Source organism: Meles meles, chromosome 6 (genome assembly GCF_922984935.1).
Source record: "Meles meles chromosome 6, mMelMel3.1 paternal haplotype, whole genome shotgun sequence".
NCBI lineage: Eukaryota > Metazoa > Chordata > Mammalia > Carnivora > Mustelidae > Meles > Meles meles.
The window spans coordinates 1423258-1443591 of NC_060071.1; the positions used below are offsets into that span (position 1 = coordinate 1423258).

At 55.7% G+C, this 20334-nt stretch overlaps 2 protein-coding genes across 4 annotated transcripts in view; one reads left to right on the plus strand and one right to left on the minus strand.

Moving 5' to 3' along the window:
• Positions 1 to 9358, minus strand: part of LOC123944897 (serine/arginine repetitive matrix protein 1-like) — a 22444-nt gene extending 13086 nt beyond the window's left edge. Inside the window, exons 1-6 of the mRNA XM_046010331.1 lie at positions 9078 to 9358; positions 7956 to 8140; positions 7704 to 7839; positions 4255 to 4477; positions 3789 to 3935; positions 2769 to 2920 (exon numbers count right to left, since the gene is read on the minus strand). Of these exons, the coding sequence (XP_045866287.1) occupies positions 2769 to 2920; positions 3789 to 3935; positions 4255 to 4477; positions 7704 to 7839; positions 7956 to 8140; positions 9078 to 9358 (1124 nt within the window). The remainder of the gene's footprint in view (positions 1 to 2768; positions 2921 to 3788; positions 3936 to 4254; positions 4478 to 7703; positions 7840 to 7955; positions 8141 to 9077) is intronic.
• Positions 3465 to 16407, plus strand: ANKRD34C (ankyrin repeat domain 34C). 3 transcript variants are annotated; one of them, XM_046007735.1, is made up of 3 exons: positions 3465 to 3835; positions 6001 to 6238; positions 11054 to 16407. In XM_046007735.1, the coding sequence occupies exon 3, from the start codon at positions 11613 to 11615 to the stop codon at positions 13218 to 13220; it is 1608 nt and encodes a 535-aa protein (XP_045863691.1). In that variant the 5' UTR covers positions 3465 to 3835; positions 6001 to 6238; positions 11054 to 11612; the 3' UTR covers positions 13221 to 16407. The 3 variants fall into 3 exon arrangements, with proteins under 3 accessions (XP_045863691.1, XP_045863692.1, XP_045863693.1); XM_046007736.1 differs by having other exon boundaries at positions 11073 to 16407; XM_046007737.1 differs by lacking the exons at positions 3465 to 3835; positions 6001 to 6238 and having other exon boundaries at positions 6324 to 11303; positions 11571 to 16407.
• Positions 16408 to 20334: the final 3927 nt, after the last annotated feature.

Here is a 20334-nt window from a genome sequence, read left to right on the forward strand (position 1 = left end):
ATCTGTCATCAGCAATGACCCACCTTCAGACATCCTGTAATGTAAGAAGATCAGCCCCTGTTTGTTTAAGATGGGCTTTCTTTCTTTTTTAAAAAATTTATTTATTTACTTGACAGACAGTAAGAGATCATGAGCTGGGGCAGAGGGAGAGGGAGAAGCAGACCTCCCGCTGAGCAGGGAGCCTGACGTGGGGCTCGATCCCAGCACCCTGGGATCATGACCTGAGCCTAAGGCAGACATTTAACCGACTGAGCACCCAGGAGCCCCAAGATGGGTTTTCTGATACTTAGAGCAAAAAGCGTCTCTGATTTAAATGTGCAGTAAAACCATGAAAGAAACCATTACTTAACATTAAAAAGTGGAATAAAAGGACGGGAAGAGCATCTTATGGTATTTTCTAGACGATACCTGTAACACGCTTGTAGTAACAATCTAGTAAAAGTTATTAAAAATGTATCATAGTCTGGAGCACATCGAACCCCACAATGCTGACCCCGAGAGGCCTGGCAGCCGTGGGATGGATTGCTATGCGATCTTGGGAGAGCCCCCCGTGGTTCCTGAACGTGGCCTCCCAGTCCGTGGAGAGACCATGCGGCCGGTGACTTCTAGCCCCTTGCTAAGAGCTCTAGCTAAGCGGTTCAGTAGTGACCGCTGAGTCTGTCCTCCCTCCAGACAGTGACTGACTGGAAATATGGTCTGTGCAGGGAAAGTGCTCAGGAGAGGGAGGCAGACACTATCCCCTCCTGGCTGAGGAGAGAACACGCACCGAGACTGCTGACCACCAGAGCCAGGAGGGAGAGGCGGCCAAAATGGGGGAAGGCACCACACAGTACAAACTCCCAGTGATAAACAAGTCACGGAGACGTAATGTGTCGCATGGGGACTACGATTGAGACTAGGTTCTCTGTTGGATGTCTGGAAGTCGCTAACCTTAAAATGTCATCACAAGAAAACAAACCGTAACCGCATATGGTGGTGGGTGAACCAGACTTATCGTGGCAGGCGTTCTGCAATGCGGACGCACGAGTATCGAATCGCTGTGTTGTACGCCGGAAACGAATACGATCTACGTCAATTATCTCTAAAAAGAGTGCATGAGAAGCAGGGCACCAGAGGTCACTTCATAACTGTCCTTGTGGTGTCAGAATACCATCCGGCGTGATCCTCCTCTGCTCAGAGTGGACCGAACCCTCTCCCCAAACTCCCAGCCGAAGTCTCAGTTCTGTAACACGTTCTCTCTAACACCTGCTGGCGAGAGGCCCGGCGTTCCCCGTGGTGTGCTTCCTCCCCGGCCACCACAAGTAATAGATCCAACTTGTCCAGCCACAGGGGTGTCCCTAGATGCCTCTGGAGGGAAGGGACTGACGACAGCAGCGATTTGACACTGTTTATTGCTACCATCGGCCATGATTATTTTTGAAAATTATGATTATCGTTATGAACACAGTGGGTGGGGCACATAGGGTGTGACTCCGGGGAAGCGACTGAGATTCCGCCAGAGCCAGGTATGGAAGAGGGTGCCACACGTTTGCCCGTGTTCTCCTGCATGGAACAGAGCACGGAACAGCAGGACGCTGGCTCATACACACACGTTAAAATACCCCCCAGAGATGCTGACAAGTCCGGATTTTGAGAAGGTCTCTCCATGAAAGCAGAGAACTGGTCTTTCCTGTTCACAGCTGACTAGTGCGCAGCCAGAAAAATGCAGATCTGGTCATGCAGCCCAAACCCAGTACGTTTTTCCTGAATAAATGAATCCAAACGTCCTGAAACACTTCAACAGTTTACTGTTCATACTAACGGGTCGGGTGACAAACAGAACAAAGACATGTATAATGTTTAGTCCTGACCACACACCACACTAAATACTGCCCACGTGTTAACTCAGCTGCGCGCGTCTCTGGTCACATGACGTGGATCTGGTTGACACACAGCAGAGCCGGGCAGCAGCTTGCAGGTGCACGGGGCTCACCGCAAATGCAGCTGCCTCGTGCGTTAACTGATTTTGTGGAGAGGGCAGCTGAGGCACAGACTAGTTAGTGACTCACCAGTGATCCATGGCTGGTAAGTGGTTGAGCTGGGATTTCAATCCACGAAGTCTAGGGCACCTGGGGGGCTCAGTCGGTTCAGAGCCTGCCTTTGGCTGGGGCTGTGATCCCAGGGTCCTCTGATCCAGTTTCACATCGGGTTCCCTGCTCAGCGGGGATCCTGCTTCTCCAGCTCCCTCTGCTGCTCCCCCTGCTTGTGCTCTCTCTCACTCTCCGTTTCTCAAATAAATAAATAAAATCTTAAAAAAGAATAAATCCATGCAGTCTGACTTCAGACTCTGCTCCTAACCAACATAGACTAGTAAAGATGTGGAGGGTAATTCTGCAAAACTCACAGTGTATTTTTATGTTTGTATGCAAAAACACAGAATGCTCATTTTTTTTCTTTCACTGAGTGTGAGGAAAAATGGTTTCTGCGTTTAAATTACTCATTGAATAGGCCACAGAACGGAATTGTAGATCATATAACTCAACCACAACAAAGTAAGGGCACCTATAAACACCAAAAATAATGTGGGGGGCGGGAGCGCAGCAAAGTCAGGGATGAAAAGGGGACCTTGAAGAGATTCAGAGGCGTTGAAAATTATAAGGTAAAGCGAACTGTAACTCTGTGCCTGTGAATTTGAAATTGTAAATGAGATGGACAATTTTCTAGGAAAATGTAAATGATTAAAACCGACCCAAGAGGTGGGACTTTTTCGAAGGAAAAATGGAACTTACGTGTGCGTGTTCACCTCTGTCCCGCAGGACTGCGCTTTGGAAAGGCGGGGCTCCTCCTGGGCGGGAGGTGGGAGGTCCCAGACTGGGGCGGGGGCGGCACTTTCTCGCGGACGGATGCCTTGAGCTCTGCCGGGTCCCCAGCAAGGAGTCACCTGTTACAAAGAAAACAGAGCTGTTGGCGGCGGGCTGCTCGGGAAGTCCAGGGAATAAGGACGAGGTGCGCGCGGAAGGAGCCGGGATGGAAACCCCATAACCGGATCCCACCCTCCACACCCCTGGAGTCTTCCTGCCACAGTCCCCCCCACCTTCCCTTCCTCTCCCTCCCTCGCTGTGGACGGACATTCTGGATCCGAGGGCGTTTGACGGAGGAAACCCGAGGAAGGCAGAGCCCCGTGGAGAGCAAAGGAGACCGGAGTTCGAATCCCCACCCCGTCCCGCACGTGCGGCGTCAGGTTCCGGGAGCGCGCCGCCCTTCTCCCGACCCCCGGAACCCCCAGCCCGCTCCCGCAAGGCGGCCTGGCCAGTCCAACCGTGGCTCTGGGGTGCGGGCGGGGCGGCGGGCGCCTCTCCCCGCCCCCGCTGCCCCGGCGGTGCTCGCTCCTCCCCGGCACACACACCCACACAGCCCGCCGGCGTCGCGGCTGGAGACGCGCTCCAAGCGCGGGCGGGCAACGGCGCTCGCCAGCCGGCGGCGGGGCCGGGTCGGAGTGCAGGAGACCTGCAGGGCAGAACTGGGCGCAGTTCTCATCTTCCACGCTTCCTTCTCTTAAAGAACAACTCCCTTGTTCTCACTTGAACTTGGAGGAGCGAGGAAGTGCTCAGAAGCCACTGACGCAGGGGTCTTATTTATGAACCTTGACGAAGTTCTGGGCAAGTCACTCAACTGGACCCGGGAGGCCCCGGCTAATCCCAGCGCCCGGGAGCGGTTCAGCCTGGCAGTGCCCCCTTGGTAACCAGCCCGACGCGGAGGGCGGGAGTGCCAGGCACCCCCGGACCTTGCTTTTGGAGCCATGACCCTACCGGTGGCCTGCACTCAGGTGGCCTCCTTTGACGAGCGTCCTCACCAGGTAAGCGCACCGCAGGGGTCTGCCCTGGTCCACCGGGTGGGAGGGATCTTGAGCTCCCAAGAAGTAAGTCCACGCGTTTAGTCGAGGCAGGAGTGGGAGGCTCGAAGGAAAGTCTGCTTTTATCACAGGAAATTGTGGGAGAAGGGTGTGGAAGATGGATTTACATTTTTTCATTTTTGCATTGACGCGTGGGGGTGAGATGCGTAGGGGCCTGGATTTTTGTAGGAAATGGTTGCGGGGCGGAGCGGGGCGGGTGACAGGCGTCTGAATTTCTGCAGGGACTGAAAAGGGAGCAAAGCCTACAGTTTTGCAGAAGCCTAGGAGGATCGGGTGGTGAGAGGTTGTGATCCTGAAAATATTGGAGAAACTGTAAGAGTTCGAACGTGAGCATTTCAGAGCAGTGACGGAGAAGCACTTACCGCGCGGGTTGTCCCTGACGCCGGGCTCGGCCTTCGGGAAGATGCCCCAGGACCCGGGGACCGCGGCGGCCGGAGCGCGCGCCGCCGGCGTCCAGCACCTCGGACAGCGCCGGGCTCCAAACCCGCCCGCACGCCGCGGCCTACCGCGCCCGGAGAGGCCTCCCGGGTCGCAAACGCGGACCTGGAGCTCAGCTTCTGGTCCGCCTCGAACTGCTTCCCGTGGCTGCGGAAGGAAGAGGCGGAGTATAAACATCCCCGCGCTTCCGTGAACGCGGCCGCCCAACGCGCGGCCTCCTGGGTTTTGAAAGGCGACCCAGACTCCTCCAAAACCCGCACTCACTGAGCGCCCGCCTGCGCCAGGCCGGGTGCTGAGCGCTCCGCTGGGTGCTGCGGTCGTTAGCCACGCAGAGAGCCTGGGTGCTGTTATCCCTGTGCTAGGCATGGAGGGGCTCGGTCACCCTTGCAGGTCCCTACCACCGGCCGTGGTGTACCACTCCTGTCCACCCCGCCGGCCTGCAGCAGTCGTAGGTGTGCCTGATCCGGCGCAAGTCCCCCCGAAAGCTCCGTACTTGGGTTCAGGGGGGCAGAGTTTGAATCAAAGCTGGGCCATTTACCAGCCTGTGCGCTTGGGCACAGTCACCCAACCTGTGTGAACGCCGGGCTCTGTGTCTGGAAAATTAGGGTAATGATGCTTCCTTTGCAAAAGTGCAGGGCAAGACGGTCAAAGAGATCATGAACCGGGGGAGGTCTCTGCAAACTATGGACTGTGGCTGGGGGGTGGGGCCGGAAAGGGGGGCGCAGGTGACTGAAAGAGGGAAAGGGTGGGTGATGAATGGCAGTGGCACCCCAGAGCAGGGCTCAGAGGGGGGATCCTGGATGAGTTTGAGTCAGGATAATAATTCCTTAGGTATTCACAGGACTTTGTACAGTGTTCCCATGTGGTCTCCATTTGACCCTTATAGCAGTCTTGTTAGGCGAGGTTGGAGTTCTTGGAGTTCTTCTATTCATGTGGCAAAACGACGCTTGTGGGTAGTCACACAGCCACCTAGCAGCAGGACTGCGATCAGAATCCAGGCTGCCTGCCTCTCTACTCTGCAGTCTTTCTGCCACAGCGGTACATCCTCAGGGGCTAGGATCGTGGAGTGGTTACAGACCTGCAGGGCATGTAGAGAAGTCCTGTAAGTATCAGGTCTAACCAGGTGAAAATGATTTTGTAAACCACTGTTGGATCTATGGAAACAGCAAGTTCATGTAGATCAACCGCATACATACTCATCGATTGTATTTTCTTTTGTTCCCCAAGGACTTTCGGGCAATTTATAAAGATCCACAAGATGTCAGTTTGACACATTGGGAGTAGTTGAGATTCATTAAGATACAGCTATGGGCAGACTTATGTGTACAAACATAAGAACAGCCATAGGCTTATCTTGTTGATTCTGCATGTGTAGAACGTGTCCTTCAACCACAGGAGAAGGAGGAGAAGAGGAGATAGGAGGAGGAGGAGGAGGAGGAAGGGGAAGGGCAGAGGGAGAAGGAGAAGGAGAGAGGAAGCTGAGAAAGTAGGTAAGAAACAAGATTCAGGCCATAACCAGAAGTAAGATGAATACACAGCACGTGTACTCTACAGTCCTAGAGGCTTGCTGTGGGTCACTAAGTGAAGTGCCCTGTATGCCCTGTGTTTTTCTCGGGGTCATGAGATGCTTTGTAGGTGTTTGCAGGAGTCTTGCATAATTTTTCCTTCAGGAAACAGTCTTGAAATGCAGTGCCTCGACCCTCTGATTTACCGTGCTGCCTGACAAAGGAAGTTTAACGGGAAATCCCATGCCAAGGCGACTCGAGGAAGAGGAGAGAAAGCAGGTGGGATGTTCGTGGCACCGAAGCCATTGTTGTGATGGCTCGCAGAAGCACACTGTATCTGAAGTTTGTGAGAAGGGTTTCTCCATCTTTTAGCTCACTGGATGCTTCTAACAAACCTGTAGAGGTAAGAAGCTTGGGAGTGAGGGAAAGAATGAAAACAGAGCATCCTGACTTGAATTCCAAGTTTATTTTGCTTTTATGCCTAGTGTCCTAAACTGCATCCCTGCAGAGGCCAGGGAAGTAGCCTGAGCATAGGAATCAGGCCCGTCATAGGATGACAGAGAACGGCAAGGCCTTTGCCAGACTGAACAATGAATGATGCTTCCTAAACATTCACATTTTAAAAATTAAAACACTGTGCCAGTCAAGCAAGGTGACCCTGGGAGCCATATTTTGCCCTCGGTCCTTTGCTGGGCAACCTTGATTGACGTCACTCAGGCTGCAGGTGTGGGGAGGCACGGGAAGGAGAGAACCTGAACTCGGCAAGATGAAAGACTGTCTTTAAATCCCCTGTTTTTAAACCGGGAACCACTGGACAAGATGCCTCCTCCCAGCTTCAAAAATCTTAGGCTTTAATAGTTTCGTGGACAGTAAAAGAATCCAGCAGTTTCTGGGCAAAAAAAGGGCAACCACTTCCACCCACTCAGCCCTCCATCAGAGAGAACATCGTTTTCTTACTTTTTTTTGGTGTTGGTGATGTTTTAGTTTCCGGGGCTTCTCTTCCAGTCAGTCAGTGCCTGCGCCTTTGGAGGTGTTTTCGCCCCCCTGTGGTGGCCCCGTTTCTGAGGGAGATGGAAAACAGCCCTGAGGGGTGAACGGGAGAAGGGGGTGCTGAGGGGCAGGGAGGGCAGACAACGGGGAAGGAACCGGGCGAATTTTGCTCACTGAGATGTGAGCTGTTTAACTTAACTCTGTTTCTTAACTTCGTAACCCTGTTTCTGAAACGCCTGGGGGGACCCACTCTGGGGTTGCTAATTTTAAAACATGGTGCCTCGTGCCAAGTGCTTGGGGTTCCAAAGTTCAGGAGCCTCCTTCCCTCTGACAGGCCGAGGAACCATGAAAGGCATCTGATCGTCCCTGTGTTAGGTGTCTCTGTCCCTAATGTTCGTTCTCTGCCACGCGCCATCAGGAGATAAATTCTCAGATCAGCCAGACCTCGGTTGGCCCCCACGCTCCCGCGGGTCGCTATTCAACTCTGCCTTCGCAGCGCCTCTCCAGCCTGAGGCTCCTCTCAGCCTCGACCCACTGGTGCTCCTGACCCTCGTCCTCCCTGAGGCTCCTAGGTGACCTCCAGCCTCCAGCCAGACCCTTCCGAGCCCGACTTCTACACTCTTTGTCCTTAATGCCTGGAAGGTGTGTTGACACTCAGTCCATGCTCGATGGTGAGCAGAGGATGAACGGGCCGTAACGCCAGTGTGTCCGATGTGGTTTGCGTTACTGTATTCAGGCTTCATCCATACAAGCGTGTCAGTGTATCGGCGCTTTATGGGGCGATAACGCCCTGGGGAGTAGGGGTGTGGGCAGTGAAGGGTGGAGAGGGAACGAGGAGGAGCGAGTACGAGGAGACACGCAGCCAGCCACGGCCTGACAGCAAGCGCCCGCAGCTCCGCTTTGTGGAAGGCATGTCCGCTGCGGCGTCCCCCGCCCCGAAGTCCTTGAAGCCCACCAACAGCAGGGAGAGGAGCTGGTCTGTTTCCCACCACCTCCCTTTAGTCAGCGTCTGCTCTGGAAAGGGTTAACGCGCCCGTGTGTCTGCACCCAGGGGCCTCGGGGAAGCTGCTGCTCCTGGCCGGTTGAAACCGGGCGTGGGACTCGGGCCACCTGTCACCTGTAGCCCTGACCTGACCGACGACGTGGGAAAGGTGCAGGCCTTGCCAAGGCCACTTGGGCCAGAGACAGGCGGGAGGCCCCGAGCTGGGCAGGTGACATGACCGCGTCAGTCGGGGGGGGCAGCAAGCGAACGGGGTCACCCGCCGTGGGGGTGAGCCGAGGGTCTGAGTCCGTCCTCACGCAGAACTCTTGCACTCTGCCGTTCAGCAATGTCAGTCGGGAGGCACACGGTGAAAAAGTGGCTGTGGACAGTACGGAAAATCCTCCCCACGCGCAGAGTCGTCCCCTCAGACGGCTGGAAACTGCCAGCATGCCTTGTCTGCATTCTGTTCTCCTTAGATGCTGGGATTTGGGACAAGGCCTGAGCTCAGGGGAGCAGGGGCCGCTGATTCCAAGTTCAGGGAGAGAAGCATCTCCCAGAGATGCCGTCCTGTCCCCTCTGGCCCTTCGTCCTTTCCCTCCCCTCCAGCCTCCTTCCCTGCCTGCCCCGGGCCTTGAAGGAGTCTGGAGGGATGTGATGTGCCGCACACGGGACTCAGAGGGATAACACCATGGTCCGTCCTCATGCCCGTCCCGTCCTCCTTTTCCTCTCTCTTGCTCCTTTCCTCTGACTCTTCCTTGATCCTCTTCTAATTATGACACGGCTGATGAGGGAGAGAAGACCACGCCCCTGCCTCGGGGCTCAAGGAGGCTGACCCAGGAGACGAACACGTCGATGCTCCGCGGAGAAGGTGGTAAAGCGTCAAGGAGCCCGGGAGATGCCGTGTCCGGTTTTTCTTGTGTCGTGTAATGTGTGTGACTGCGACGGTGAGTGTGGGTCATGTATGCGCTGCGTGTGGGGGTGCGCATGTGTGCTGTGTGAGTGTGAGGAAGCGAGACGGCAGAGAGTGCAAAGCATTCCCGCGTGTGTATGTACTACACTTTCTTTCTTTTCCTCTTGGTGGGCTGTGCCTAGTTTTCGCTTTTTATGAATCGTGCTGCTGGGAACGTTGCTGTACATGTTTGGCTACACAAAATTTACGGGTAATTTATCGAAGTGAACGAATCACCCCAACACGAGTGACTTCGAACGGTCATCAGTTACTCGTGCGTGTTTCTGCAATGCGGACCAGGCTCTGGAAGCTTCTGCTGACCTCACCTGGGTTCCTTCCTGCAGGGGTGACCAGCTGGGGGCCGGCAGGTCTGAGGAGGCCTCGCTCGAACCATGGCGGTCAGCGAGGCTGGCCCGTGGGGCTCCGCGTGTCCCTGCCGGCGGGACACCCCGCATGTCTTTACAGGCAGCCAACGAAGGCCCACAGAGGCCTTGCAAGTCGCACACGGCCACTCTGGCTGCGCTTTCTTGGTCAAGGCAGGTCTGCATGGAGGAGGGGCAAGGGTCCTTGCAGGCGTGTGCTCGGGGAGGGGAGGGCGTCATGGCCACGCTTCTCAGTCTACCGCAGACGGAGGCCCGCACGCGGTGACCGGGGCGGAGGGCTGGTTTCGGCCCCGCCAGCGGTTCCGGCCGCCTGGAATCCTGGGCCGACCCCGGTCTTGGAGCCGCTGGTCTAATTTTAGCCGCGTCGATTACACACCATGTGTAGTGGCCTCTCTTGTGCCTTAATTTGATTTTCTCTGCCTACTAATGAGGCTCAGCACCTTTTTCTGTGCTTGTCGGCGGTTTGTGGATCCTCTTTCGGAGGAAGTGATTTGTGGGAGTTCTTTATATAGCCCGCGTATGAGTCAGCCGTCGTCTCCCTCTGCCCTGACGCTCCGGTCTTGAGTGCTTCTCCTCTTGGTTAAAAAGGAAGTCACATCTGAGCCGCGGTCTGCGGGACGATGAGTAACGGACAAAGAGCGGGGAGACCTTGCAGCTGGAAGCATGAGGGGTGCTGAAAGGGATGAACGTGCGGGATCTGAGGGAGGCGGTGTGCGTGGGGGATGGGGCAGCAACGGGCGGGTGTGGGGGGCTGGGCTGGGGACGAGGGGCCTCTGAGGGAACAGGAGGCCGTGTTTTCGCCGCTCACTCCCTCTCCTTTATTTGTGGTGTGGAACCTGCTTCATCATGTCCAGCGTGCGGGGGACGCACACACCTAACCCAGAGACCTTTCTAAAGGGATCTTATTATAGGTCCTTTTTGTAGGTCCTTATCTGGCCCTTATTATAGGGGATGGTGGAAAAAGAAGAGAAAGGCCGTACCTCACGCGCACACTCACCCACACACGCACACCCACCTGCACACACAATCAGTAGGAGCCTGAAGAAGGAGGCACAGAGATGGGGAGACAGCGGCCATGCGGTGTCCCTGGGCGGGAGCATTTTTAGAGAAGATCTTGGGGGACCACAAACACACCTGCAGCACGACCCCCTGAGATCTAGCTCTCAGGACAAAGCCTTGTTGGAAGCGGACAGACGCTGGGCGGTTAACCACAGTCGCTTCTCTGAAGGAGTGGCTTCCAGAGGTGAGTGCGCGTGCACGTGCCTGTCGTGTGTGCGCGTACGAGGAGAGCTCTTCTTCGCTGCAGACTTCAGTGTGGTTTGGGCTTTGAAGAAAGTCGCAAGTACCTGTTAACGTACTAAAGACTGACAAAGGATATGGGTCCATCTGTCAACTTCAGCCAAGAAAGACTTCTGACTTCCCATTTAACCGAGGGTCGTAAACTGATCAGAAACGACTGAGGGCAGGGGTTCGGGGGAGGAAAGATGTGCCTTAGGTGGGGAGCCAGGACCGTCTGCTCAGCAGGAGCCTGGGGGACGGAGTCCGCGTGGAGGGGCTGTGCTGACAGACGTGGGCCCAGGAGGGGCCCCCACCTCTCCATATCCGGGGACGGCCTCTCCAGTGGCACCGGGTTTGGGGGCTCTGGGTGCAGGGACTCAGGGAGGGACATGGGGCCAGGTCTGGCAGGGCTCAGCCGCGGACGCTCCGGTGTGGGCAGGCGTGTGATCCCGCCCATCCTCTGCCCCGCACCTGTTCCTGGGGGGGATGGGGTGCGGCATCATCTGGAAGACCAGGAGGACGATGGGATTCTGACTCCTGCTGGAAAAGCAGAGACTACAACCTGGACGGGGGTAGCGAGATTGGTTTTGCTTTATGATGATTTTTTTCCCCCTGATTTCTCCCCTCTTATAATAGTAATACATGCCCGTGTCAGGAAGTACGGCAAAGAGAAGATGAAAACCGTCCATCATTCTATGACCGTTCTGGCGTGTTTCCTGCTGGAAGAAGAATGGGGTGAACAATTATTTAGGAGGTGACCCAAGAGGCAGCCTCGCCGCTCAATGCTGGGGCTGCGGCAGCGAACCAGGCAGACATGCGCCTTTCCGTGTGGGGAAGCCAGTGCGGTCCACAGGCACGAAGCGTGGTTTCCTCCACGGCATCGGAGGTAAGTGACGGCTGTTTGTCTTGTTTACCACGCGCTGGGCTTGTGTCCGTGGCTTTGCTGTGGGGAAGGGTTCTCCATACGGGCTCTCGTTTGACCTCTGTGCTGGCTCTGTGAGGGGCGGCCACCGTCCCCCGACCCCACACACGACAGACGGACGCGGACGAGCTGGATAACCTGGCGGGACCTTACGGCGCGCAGCCCCGCACCAGCCACAGCCCTCCGCCGCCTGCAGGGCACACGTCTTCCCTCTCCCTTCTCCCTCGCTAGGTCTGATTGCCGTGGCAGCCCGGTGGCGCTGCCGAGACTGGAATGATGGGCGACGACACGGAACTGAGGACGGATGGGAACTCTCTCCTGAAGGCGGTGTGGCTGGGGAGGCTCAGGCTGACCCGGCTCCTCCTGGAAGGGGGCGCTTACATCAACGAGAGCAACGACAAAGGGGAGACGGCCCTCATGGTGGCGTGCATCACCCAGCACGTGGACCGGCAGAGCACCAGCAGGCCCAGGATGGTGAAGTACCTGCTGGACCAGAGGGCGGACCCCAACATCCAGGACAAGTCCGGCAAGACGGCGCTCATCCACGCCTGCATCCGGAGGGCGGGGGGCGACGTGGTGTCCCTGCTGCTGGAGAACGGCGCCGACCCCAGCCTCGAGGACCGCACGGGGGCTTCGGCCCTGGTCTACGCCATCAACGCCGATGACAAGGACGCCCTGAGGCACCTGCTGGATGCCTGCAAAGCCAAAGGGAAGGAGGTGATCATCATAACCACCGGGAAGTCGCCGTCAGGCACCAAAACCACCAAGCAGTATCTCAACGTCCCTCCTTCGCCCAGAGGGGAGGACCGCCCGTCTCCTCCCCTGTGCACGTCCCCCTCGGACATTGAAGTGGAGGCTCCAGGCCGGGGCGCCCCACCCACGGAGAGGGAGGATGACTTCTTCAGCCTCCAGTCAGGGCATCTGAGTGCCTGCAACACAGCCAAGGCCCTCGACGAGCCTGGGTCGCCCCCCAGGAAAGTGGGGAACCTCAAGCGGGCTCGTCTGCCCCAGCTGAAGAGGCTGCAGTCCGAACCCTGGGGCCTGATTGCGCCGTCCGTGCTGGCAGCTGGCGCGCGTCAGGACGAGACCCACAGCCCCAGCCCAGACGGCGAGGTCATCAAGAGCTTTAGTGATGTGTCCTTCCCCAAGAGGGGGCCGCTCTCCAGAACCAGCAGCATCGATGGCAAAGACCCCACCTTCTTCCCCACCGTCGCCGAGCAGGGGCAGAAGATCACGGCCTCCCCAGGACCAGCATCCTGGAAGGCAGCCCATGAGAAGGGTCAGGCTTCCCACGCCCGTCTGGCCCGGAGAGGAACGCTCCCCGTGGACCAGGAGAAGGTGGGTATCGGTCCAGCAGGCCCCCCTGCTCTCAAAGATCCCATGTCCCTCAAGCGGCTGGAGAGTGATTTGCACAACTTAGATTTACAGGCTGGGGCCGACCAGCTCAGCTCCGTCTCCCTGGAATCGAGCAAAGGGCCCTTGGACAGGAAGAGGTTCGATGGCTCCCTCCTGGCTTTCTTCCACGGGTCGCGGGAGTCCCTGGACGCCGCGCCCAGCATGTCCCCCAGCTCGGCGCGCCGCCGGCCGCCGCCTCTCCTGGAAAGGCGAGGTTCTGGAACTCTGCTGCTGGACCGAATTTCGCACACCAGGCCCGGCTTCCTGCCGCCTTTAAACGTCGGTGGGAACCCCCCCATCCCCGACCTCAGATCCAGCAGCAAACCGTCTTCTCCACTTGCGAGCGGCCTAAAATCCATGGTCCCCGTGGCGCCCAGTTCACCGAAGAGAGCGGACCTGCGAGGCAGACGGGCGCTCCTGCGGAGACACTCCATGCAGGCCGAGCAGATGAGGCAGCTGTCGGACTTCGAGCAGACCGTCACCTAGCAGCGTCCGGCAGGCTGTAAACCACCGAACTCAGTAGTTACTGAAAGGCACCCTCGTCTAGAGCAACACAGCCGCGCGTCCCATGGGGCCCTCTGCGCTGGTGGCAGGGACGGAGCCCGCGCTGCTTCCCTGCGGAAGTGCTCTCTGGGTTTATGCAGTTTTCGCTGCAAAGAGCTCAGGGTAATTGGTTTTGAGACACGAAATCACTGAAACCAAAAATTCCCCACGGTCCTCCCTTTGGGGCTGGGAAAAACAGCAGCAAGTACAACGATCCTGGCCCCCGACCCCAGCTCCCCCCAACCAGGCAGTCGAGAACAGAGTCCCGAGACGGCATTCGGATCACGCCCTCTGTAATCCATCCATAAAGTGCCTACAGAGACGACGAGGCTTTCACATTCGTTGGGATGTGCAGGAGCTCAGTGCGCCCTGAGCGTGGAAATCCCGCAGCTGTGTTCCCTTCCAAGCAGCAGAAGAAGGCTCCCCGAGGCTGGGCGCTGTCCAGCACCCGGAGCCCCAGACGCTCCCGCCCCCGTCACACCTGCGTTCACGCGCACCTGCGGGTGTGCGGCGGGTCCCCAGCGATCGTAACCACGTGTCCCCCGAATCCCGATGGGCCGTCCTTGGGGGGTGCCTCAGAGACGCGGCCTGCCCCCTGCCCTGACCCTAGCTCTGTCCCCCGGAAATCTTGCAGGGGCTGCTAATGAATTTGGAGTTGAATGTGATACAATTTCCAGTACAGACCCTTTTCTTGCTTGTTCTTGAGAAAACTTGATGAGGCTCCCCAAAGCCGGGATGCTAATAATGACGGGACAGGCACGGGCAAGAGCACAGGCCGGAGCCGTGGGACGGCCTTGCGCTCTGTAGCCTGAGCCTGGGAAGGGGTGCGGCCATCCTTTCAGCTGCTGTCGTCCAGGTGATTGAAGACAATTCCGGTTTCTGCTGTGTCTGATGGGAGGTTTGTAGAAATGACCAGAATGACCCTTTCCAGCCACACTGCCGCGGCCGAGACAGGAGGTAGGCATCGGCACGTCTGCGGCGCCGGAGGCGCACTTCAGATGACCGCTCCTGGTTACCTCCAGTCCTTCTTCCTCTCCTGCTGCCCGGATACGCCGGCTCCGGGGTTGGAAGAATGCACTGGTCTCTGGGGGTTGCGTCCCACAGAGGGATGAGTAAAGGCTCTGAGATTGGGGTTTGCATCCCTGTTTTCATCATTTACCAGCTTTGTGACTTCTCGAAGCCTCCACTCCCTCATGGGCAAAACGGGCTTGGCAGTGGCCCATCTTGAAAGGGTGAGGGGGAAGGACGGGCCGGCTGCTGGGCCTGGCACGGACCAGTGACTGGACGGGAGGTAGCTAATTCCGTCTGACACCTTCAGACTGCTGAGCTCCCACGTCAGATAACACAGAATATCCTGCACAAAATGGATGTCAGTGCTGCTGAGGAACTCCAGAGTCTCCTTGAGACCCCCGGGGGTGCCGTGGTACCGAGCCGTCGGCACACTGGTCGAGGAAGATGCCTTCCGCCACGTCGGCTCTCACGTCACAGCATTTCCAGCACGGCGTCTGCTGGGCGGTAGTCTGAGCACCCCAAACAGAAGCATGGACGACGCTTACAGGTAAACCAAATGTTTGCTTTTTCATCCTTCCTTCCGGGCGGGCTTGTCCGTCCTCGGCCCCCGCACTGCTGAAGCTTTAGGCTGGGTGAGGCTTTGCCATGGGGGCTTTCCTTGCGTGACAGGAAGCTCGGCGGCAGCCCTGCCCTCTGCCCACCAGAAACGTCTCCAGACGTGGCCAGACATCTCCTGGGCCCACACTGCCTCGGCTGATCACCGCGGCTCCAGGAGGAGGACAGCGTGCTTGGCAGAAATCGGTCACGACCAGCAAAGCCGCACGGAGGTGTGGGTCTGGCCGCGTCAGCCCTCCCACTGACTTGAAGCCAATCGAATTCTGCTTTAGGAGGATGACTGACCGATCGGTCCATAACTCGGGCCCTCGGGGTGCTTGGCAAACAGAACTGCGGGACTGCTAGTGCCCTTTTGTACTTTGCGGGGGGGGGGGGGTGGAGGAAAAGCACGTAAGCTAGAGAAAACCTAGGGCTCACAAACTTGGTTTAGGGTGAACAATGCATAAGCTTCTCGGGACCACCGAGTCACGCACAGTTCTTACCAAAGGGACGTGACTGCAGGCAAGGACACGTTCCCACACATTAGAGAGCATCACACGACATCCGCTGTTCTCAGCAGCTCACTAACTGCCCCACCCCACACACTCTCCCACTGTCCTCACGCCGGCGGAAGCTAGCCTCTGCTAGTAGATCTGGAATAGCCCGTCCGTCCCACGCACGCCCACAGCAGGAGCAGCGGGACTCCTGGCCTGCCTCCGTCCCTGGCGACCCGTCCATTGGCCTTTCTCCGGACGGTACGTCCTCCGTCCCTGGTTGACGATGCATTCACTGCATTAGGCTGGGTTCCAAACTAGTACGACCACAACATTTCGTCACGGTCAGTGCAGGAACAGGAGATTTGGTCCGCATCAACGAACCACAGAAGGATGCTTCTAAGATACACATTTTAGCTTCCACCGTGCTTTCCAGACCAGAGAGGCGCTTCTGTTTTCCGAATCCTAGCGTCACTACAGGTTAGCTGCAGACTGTAGTTGAGACAGACTTTCTGGAATGCTTGTCAAAATATATTCTAGAACAGGAGCCTGAAGTTTCAAAGTCTGGACCTTTGGTTTAGCTTCTAGACACCCCGAAGCCGGTTTCTGTTTGTTTAGACCTGTCGTAGAGTCTCTCAGAGTTTCATCAGGTAAATGTGTCCTGCCAAGGGCAGGCTGTGTCCGACCCTTCTCCTCGAACTCCTCCTCCTGCTTGAACTGGTTCTCTAGACTTAGTCTTAAGACTCTAGTCTCAAGCTGATGGCGAGCTCAGAGACGTGTCCACATCCAAGTAACGGAACCATCTAGATATTTCTAACATGTCAATAAAAGATAGATGGCAATCCTTGAATAGCACGCCTTTTTTTGTAGCGAAATCTCCATGATAAATAGCACCTTTTCCTTATGCCGGGGTTGACGTGACTGCCTGGGAATGTCAACCTTAGCAGACACCCCAATTTCATGCATGCATAACTTTGACAATTAATTTTTACTTACACAAGTATTATGGTTTCTCTCTTGGTTAAACAAGAGGCAGAGGATGAGAAGGTGCATTTCCATGGCGAGAGGTGGGTCTCTGTACCCTGACCCCTCTGCTTGGGTTTCCTGAGCGGGGAGGGGACTGCGCCTGCCACACGCTGCAGCCACGGGGCCTCCCTCCTTGGGTCCAAGGTCTAGCGTCAATGAGTGTTAACATCGCTCCTGCTCGAGGACAGGGCATAGGTATCAAGTGGACGGGCCCTCGGCTCTGCGAGTCCGGGATCTGTGACTCACATTTCATTTGCACCCCGATCCAGTGAAAACCTTACCTTTAGGTTCTCCCCAGATGACTGAAATAACTTAACAAGGTTAGCAAAAAGAAAAGAAAAAGGACTAGTTTCAGTATGTCTCCTCCCCCTCTGTCTTCAGGAAAGGCAGGTCCCCATTGTTTCTAAACCCCTAGAGGAGAGATTATGAAGGACCCTACTGGGGGAGGGGGAGGAGAATCTGATGGGACTGATGGGGGAGAAGGGATGGGGGACAAGGCCACAGGAGTCCATCTGGAGGGGAAGGGTGCATTCCCAAGACTGATAGAAGGTCAGAAACTTGGGGTCCCTTGAGTGGAACTTGCCTCCTCCCAGAGCAAAACTATGGAGGGGAGAGGCTGCATGGCTCCTCCCGGGAGGCTGGCGAGGGTCAGGCTGGGCAGGAGGTCATCAGAGCTGCCTGCCCTAAAGGAAGCAGCTCGGACAGTGCACACACGTCAGCAGGCGGTGAGCCCGAATGCTGTGCGCTGCTTAAGACTGCCACGGAACAGGGCCGGAGAGCTCCTCCGAGACCGAGATGGGCATTCTTATTGTCTCTGTTAAGGTCGGCGGGGGGTGGGAGGTGGGGGGACAAGACCCATTTTTAACTGATTTAGAAAAGTAGAGAAATGCGATGCTTCTTACATTCAATGGTAATGAAATGAGATCGATAGCAGTCCTACAGCCCCTGGTGTGCACAGCGTAGGAAGGAAAAAACCCATATCGCGCTTGGAATTTGCCGGGGGGAGGTCATCAAGAGTAAAGAACAAACTTCAGGAAAGAAGACGGAGGTCACTGTTTTGCAGCTGTGTTGATACCGATCAAGTCCACAGATCCGACGCCGGCCGGCTAACTGTGGACAGGGGCTTGAAATCCTACGGTAAACATGGAGCACCATTAGAGAAAAGGGTCAGCATTACGGGGAAGGATGGGGGAAGGAAGAGGAACAGGAGGGGAGAGGGAATGAAAGGACCAATGAGGTCAAGGTCCTGCCAGCATGAACCAGCCCAGAGCAGCAGCCCGTGGAAGAAGAGCCCTGGGGATCTCCATTCTGGACTGTTATGACTCACTTGGGATGATGGACCCAGAAACAGACACTCCTGATCTAGAGAAAGGAGAACTTCTCATATGGTGAGAGGTAAGTGTCTAAAATTAATTATCCCATTAGAATTTACAAATATTCAAAATTAATTAATTAATTTTGCCACTGTTGGCACTCTTGGTTGCCCATCTCTTCTGCCTTCTCTTCCTTTCTGTTAGCTCCTGATTTTGCTCACGTAGTCACTCGATATCCTTGCCTCTCTTTTGACTGGAGCAAAGCTGCTCTGTCCCCAGCCCCCTCCAAAGCAAGTCCTGACTGGTCTGAGTTAATCATGACACGTCCATTCTCTTTATCAGCAATTGGCTAAAGGATCTAGCCTAAGCCAGGCATCACTGGCTTCCTCGTCAGTGCCCTAGGTCCAGAGATGGCTGCATGGCCTAATTGGACCAATTGGACTGAAGGAAAGGACATACACCTCATGGCTGAAAGATTTTCTCTTCCTTCCACTAGACATGACCAAATAAAAATGTTGTCCCAAAACTTATTTGTTTGGGTTGACAACCCTCTTTTGACAAAGAGAGAACAGAGTCTAAGGATAAAGCCAACATGAAGAGGAGTGTAGAGCTCGGAGGAAGATGGATTGGAGCCTTGATCACGTTATGCCTGCAGCCTGCATCACCTCGCAACTTTCTGTTAACATGAGATAACGTATCCTGTGTCATTTAATCTAGTTAGAGTTGGCTTTTTGTTTACTTGGGACACCATATGAATTGGTTGTTTCTCCAGTCTCTGTTTAAATATTTTAATGATGACAAAAACAATCAGTACCCCATTCATAACTTTTTGGAAAGCCCTAATTGCCAGAAAGTCCTTTCTTATATTGAGTCGAAATGTCCCTTACTGTCAGATTCATGCGTTGCCCCGACTTACACGAGATGGGACACGTGTGCTCGGCGGAAAGCATGTTGCTTTCCATGCTGCCACAACATCAGGCAGATCCGGGTTCAATTGCTGGCTTCCCCATTAACAAGCTGAGTGAGTCTGGGAAACACGGCAATTTGTTTAATGGCTATAAATTCCTGCCATCCAGGGTCCTCCTCCTCTGAATGTGACTTAGAGCTCCTCCCATCCAGAGCTGGAGTCTTAATTCTCCACCTTGAATCTAGGCTGGCCTCAGGATTTGCTTGGCTAACAGAACAGGGCAAAAGTGATACTGGAGGGTAGTTTCTGTTTCTGCCCTGCTGTCTTGGGATGGTGCCCCACATCTGCCACACACGGAAATCATGTACACTGCAAGAAGCCGCAGGATGCGTGGAGGGCTGAGCGCCCTAGCCAACAGCCCCCAGCAGCCGGCACACGTGAGAGTAGGACCATCATGGACCTCCAGCCCAGGGGACCCTTCAGCTGAAGAACTGTCCAGCCAACGGATAGAACCAGGAGACATTGTAAGTCACGGCCGGTGTACACCAGCAGGTACTTTGCCGTCCAGGAAAGGCCGAGCAGAAGCAGGAACATGACTTCATTACACATCTTCTGTGTCTTTATTGTCAAAGGAAAGAAAATAATACTTTTTTTTGGCACGGTTGTTAGTGAAGATTAATTAATGCGAAATATGTTAAGTGCGTACATAGCCAGCACTGCAGTGAGGACACGGTAGGCACTAAGTAAGAGCTCTCAGGATTGCTGTTAATGCCAACTTTTGAAGTTAACACTTTCTTCACCCTTAGATTTTATTCTTTGAGGTTAAGTCCCATGCCCTTTGACTTTACCTGGTTTGAGAAGCCTTCCTGGCCATTTACTATACCGGCCCCCTCCCGACTACCCCCACCCCCACTTTATTACCATCCCTCTTAAAGTAGTGCGGCACGCGTGCTCTGATCATACCTCCAGCAAGGGCGCCTTCCACGCAGCAGGTGCTGAAACAGCGCCGTTCCGTTGCCAGCCCCATGCGAGTCAGGGCTCCTTCTCCAGTTTTTCCCCTTCTGCTGTCTGACTTCCTGGTACCTGTCCGTGATCTGTCTTCCAGCGCTCTGACTTGAGCCACTGCCAAGTCGGGCTTTTCCCACCTCGGAACTGACGCGGGTGTTTTCTTGGAACTTAAACATGGGACTTAACAGTAAACCCTGCAAAGTTCCTTTTTGTTAGTCTTCGCTTAGCACTGGGGTCGGCCACGCTCGTCTCGCTTGGTCTAACATCTGTTCTTTGTTGCTCCCCCTGGGGCGTCTTACCTGTTTTCTTAAGCCAGGAACTAAGAGACCCCGGTCATCAGTACAGAGTCAGGGAAGGAGCCTCAAGGCACCCCCCTCCACACAGTCTCTGGTCTCTGAGCAGACATACTAGCCCACGTTACCCGTGGATCCTTTCACATTGCTTAGCCTGTGATGCTGGTCCAAGGTGCCTGGAGGCCGTCCTGCCCCTCTGGCCCACGTGGGGGCCTATATGGCGGTGCAGCTCTTCCCTGAAACCCAGACACACGTCTGGTCCTGCTGTCCTGAGAACACTCTGTACCGAGCGGCCAGACCAGTCGGCGTCTTCGCTCTCTGTTCCACCGCATCGTAGATTAGAAAACCCTACAAATGATCCTACGAAATCCCTTCCTGGGCCAACGGTCACGGATAAAGCAGCAAACGATT

Bases quoted from the DNA above. Each gene is read 5' to 3' on its own strand.
- ANKRD34C (XM_046007735.1), top strand. From the start codon at position 11,613: ATGATGGGCGACGACACGGAACTGAGGACGGATGGGAACTCTCTCCTG.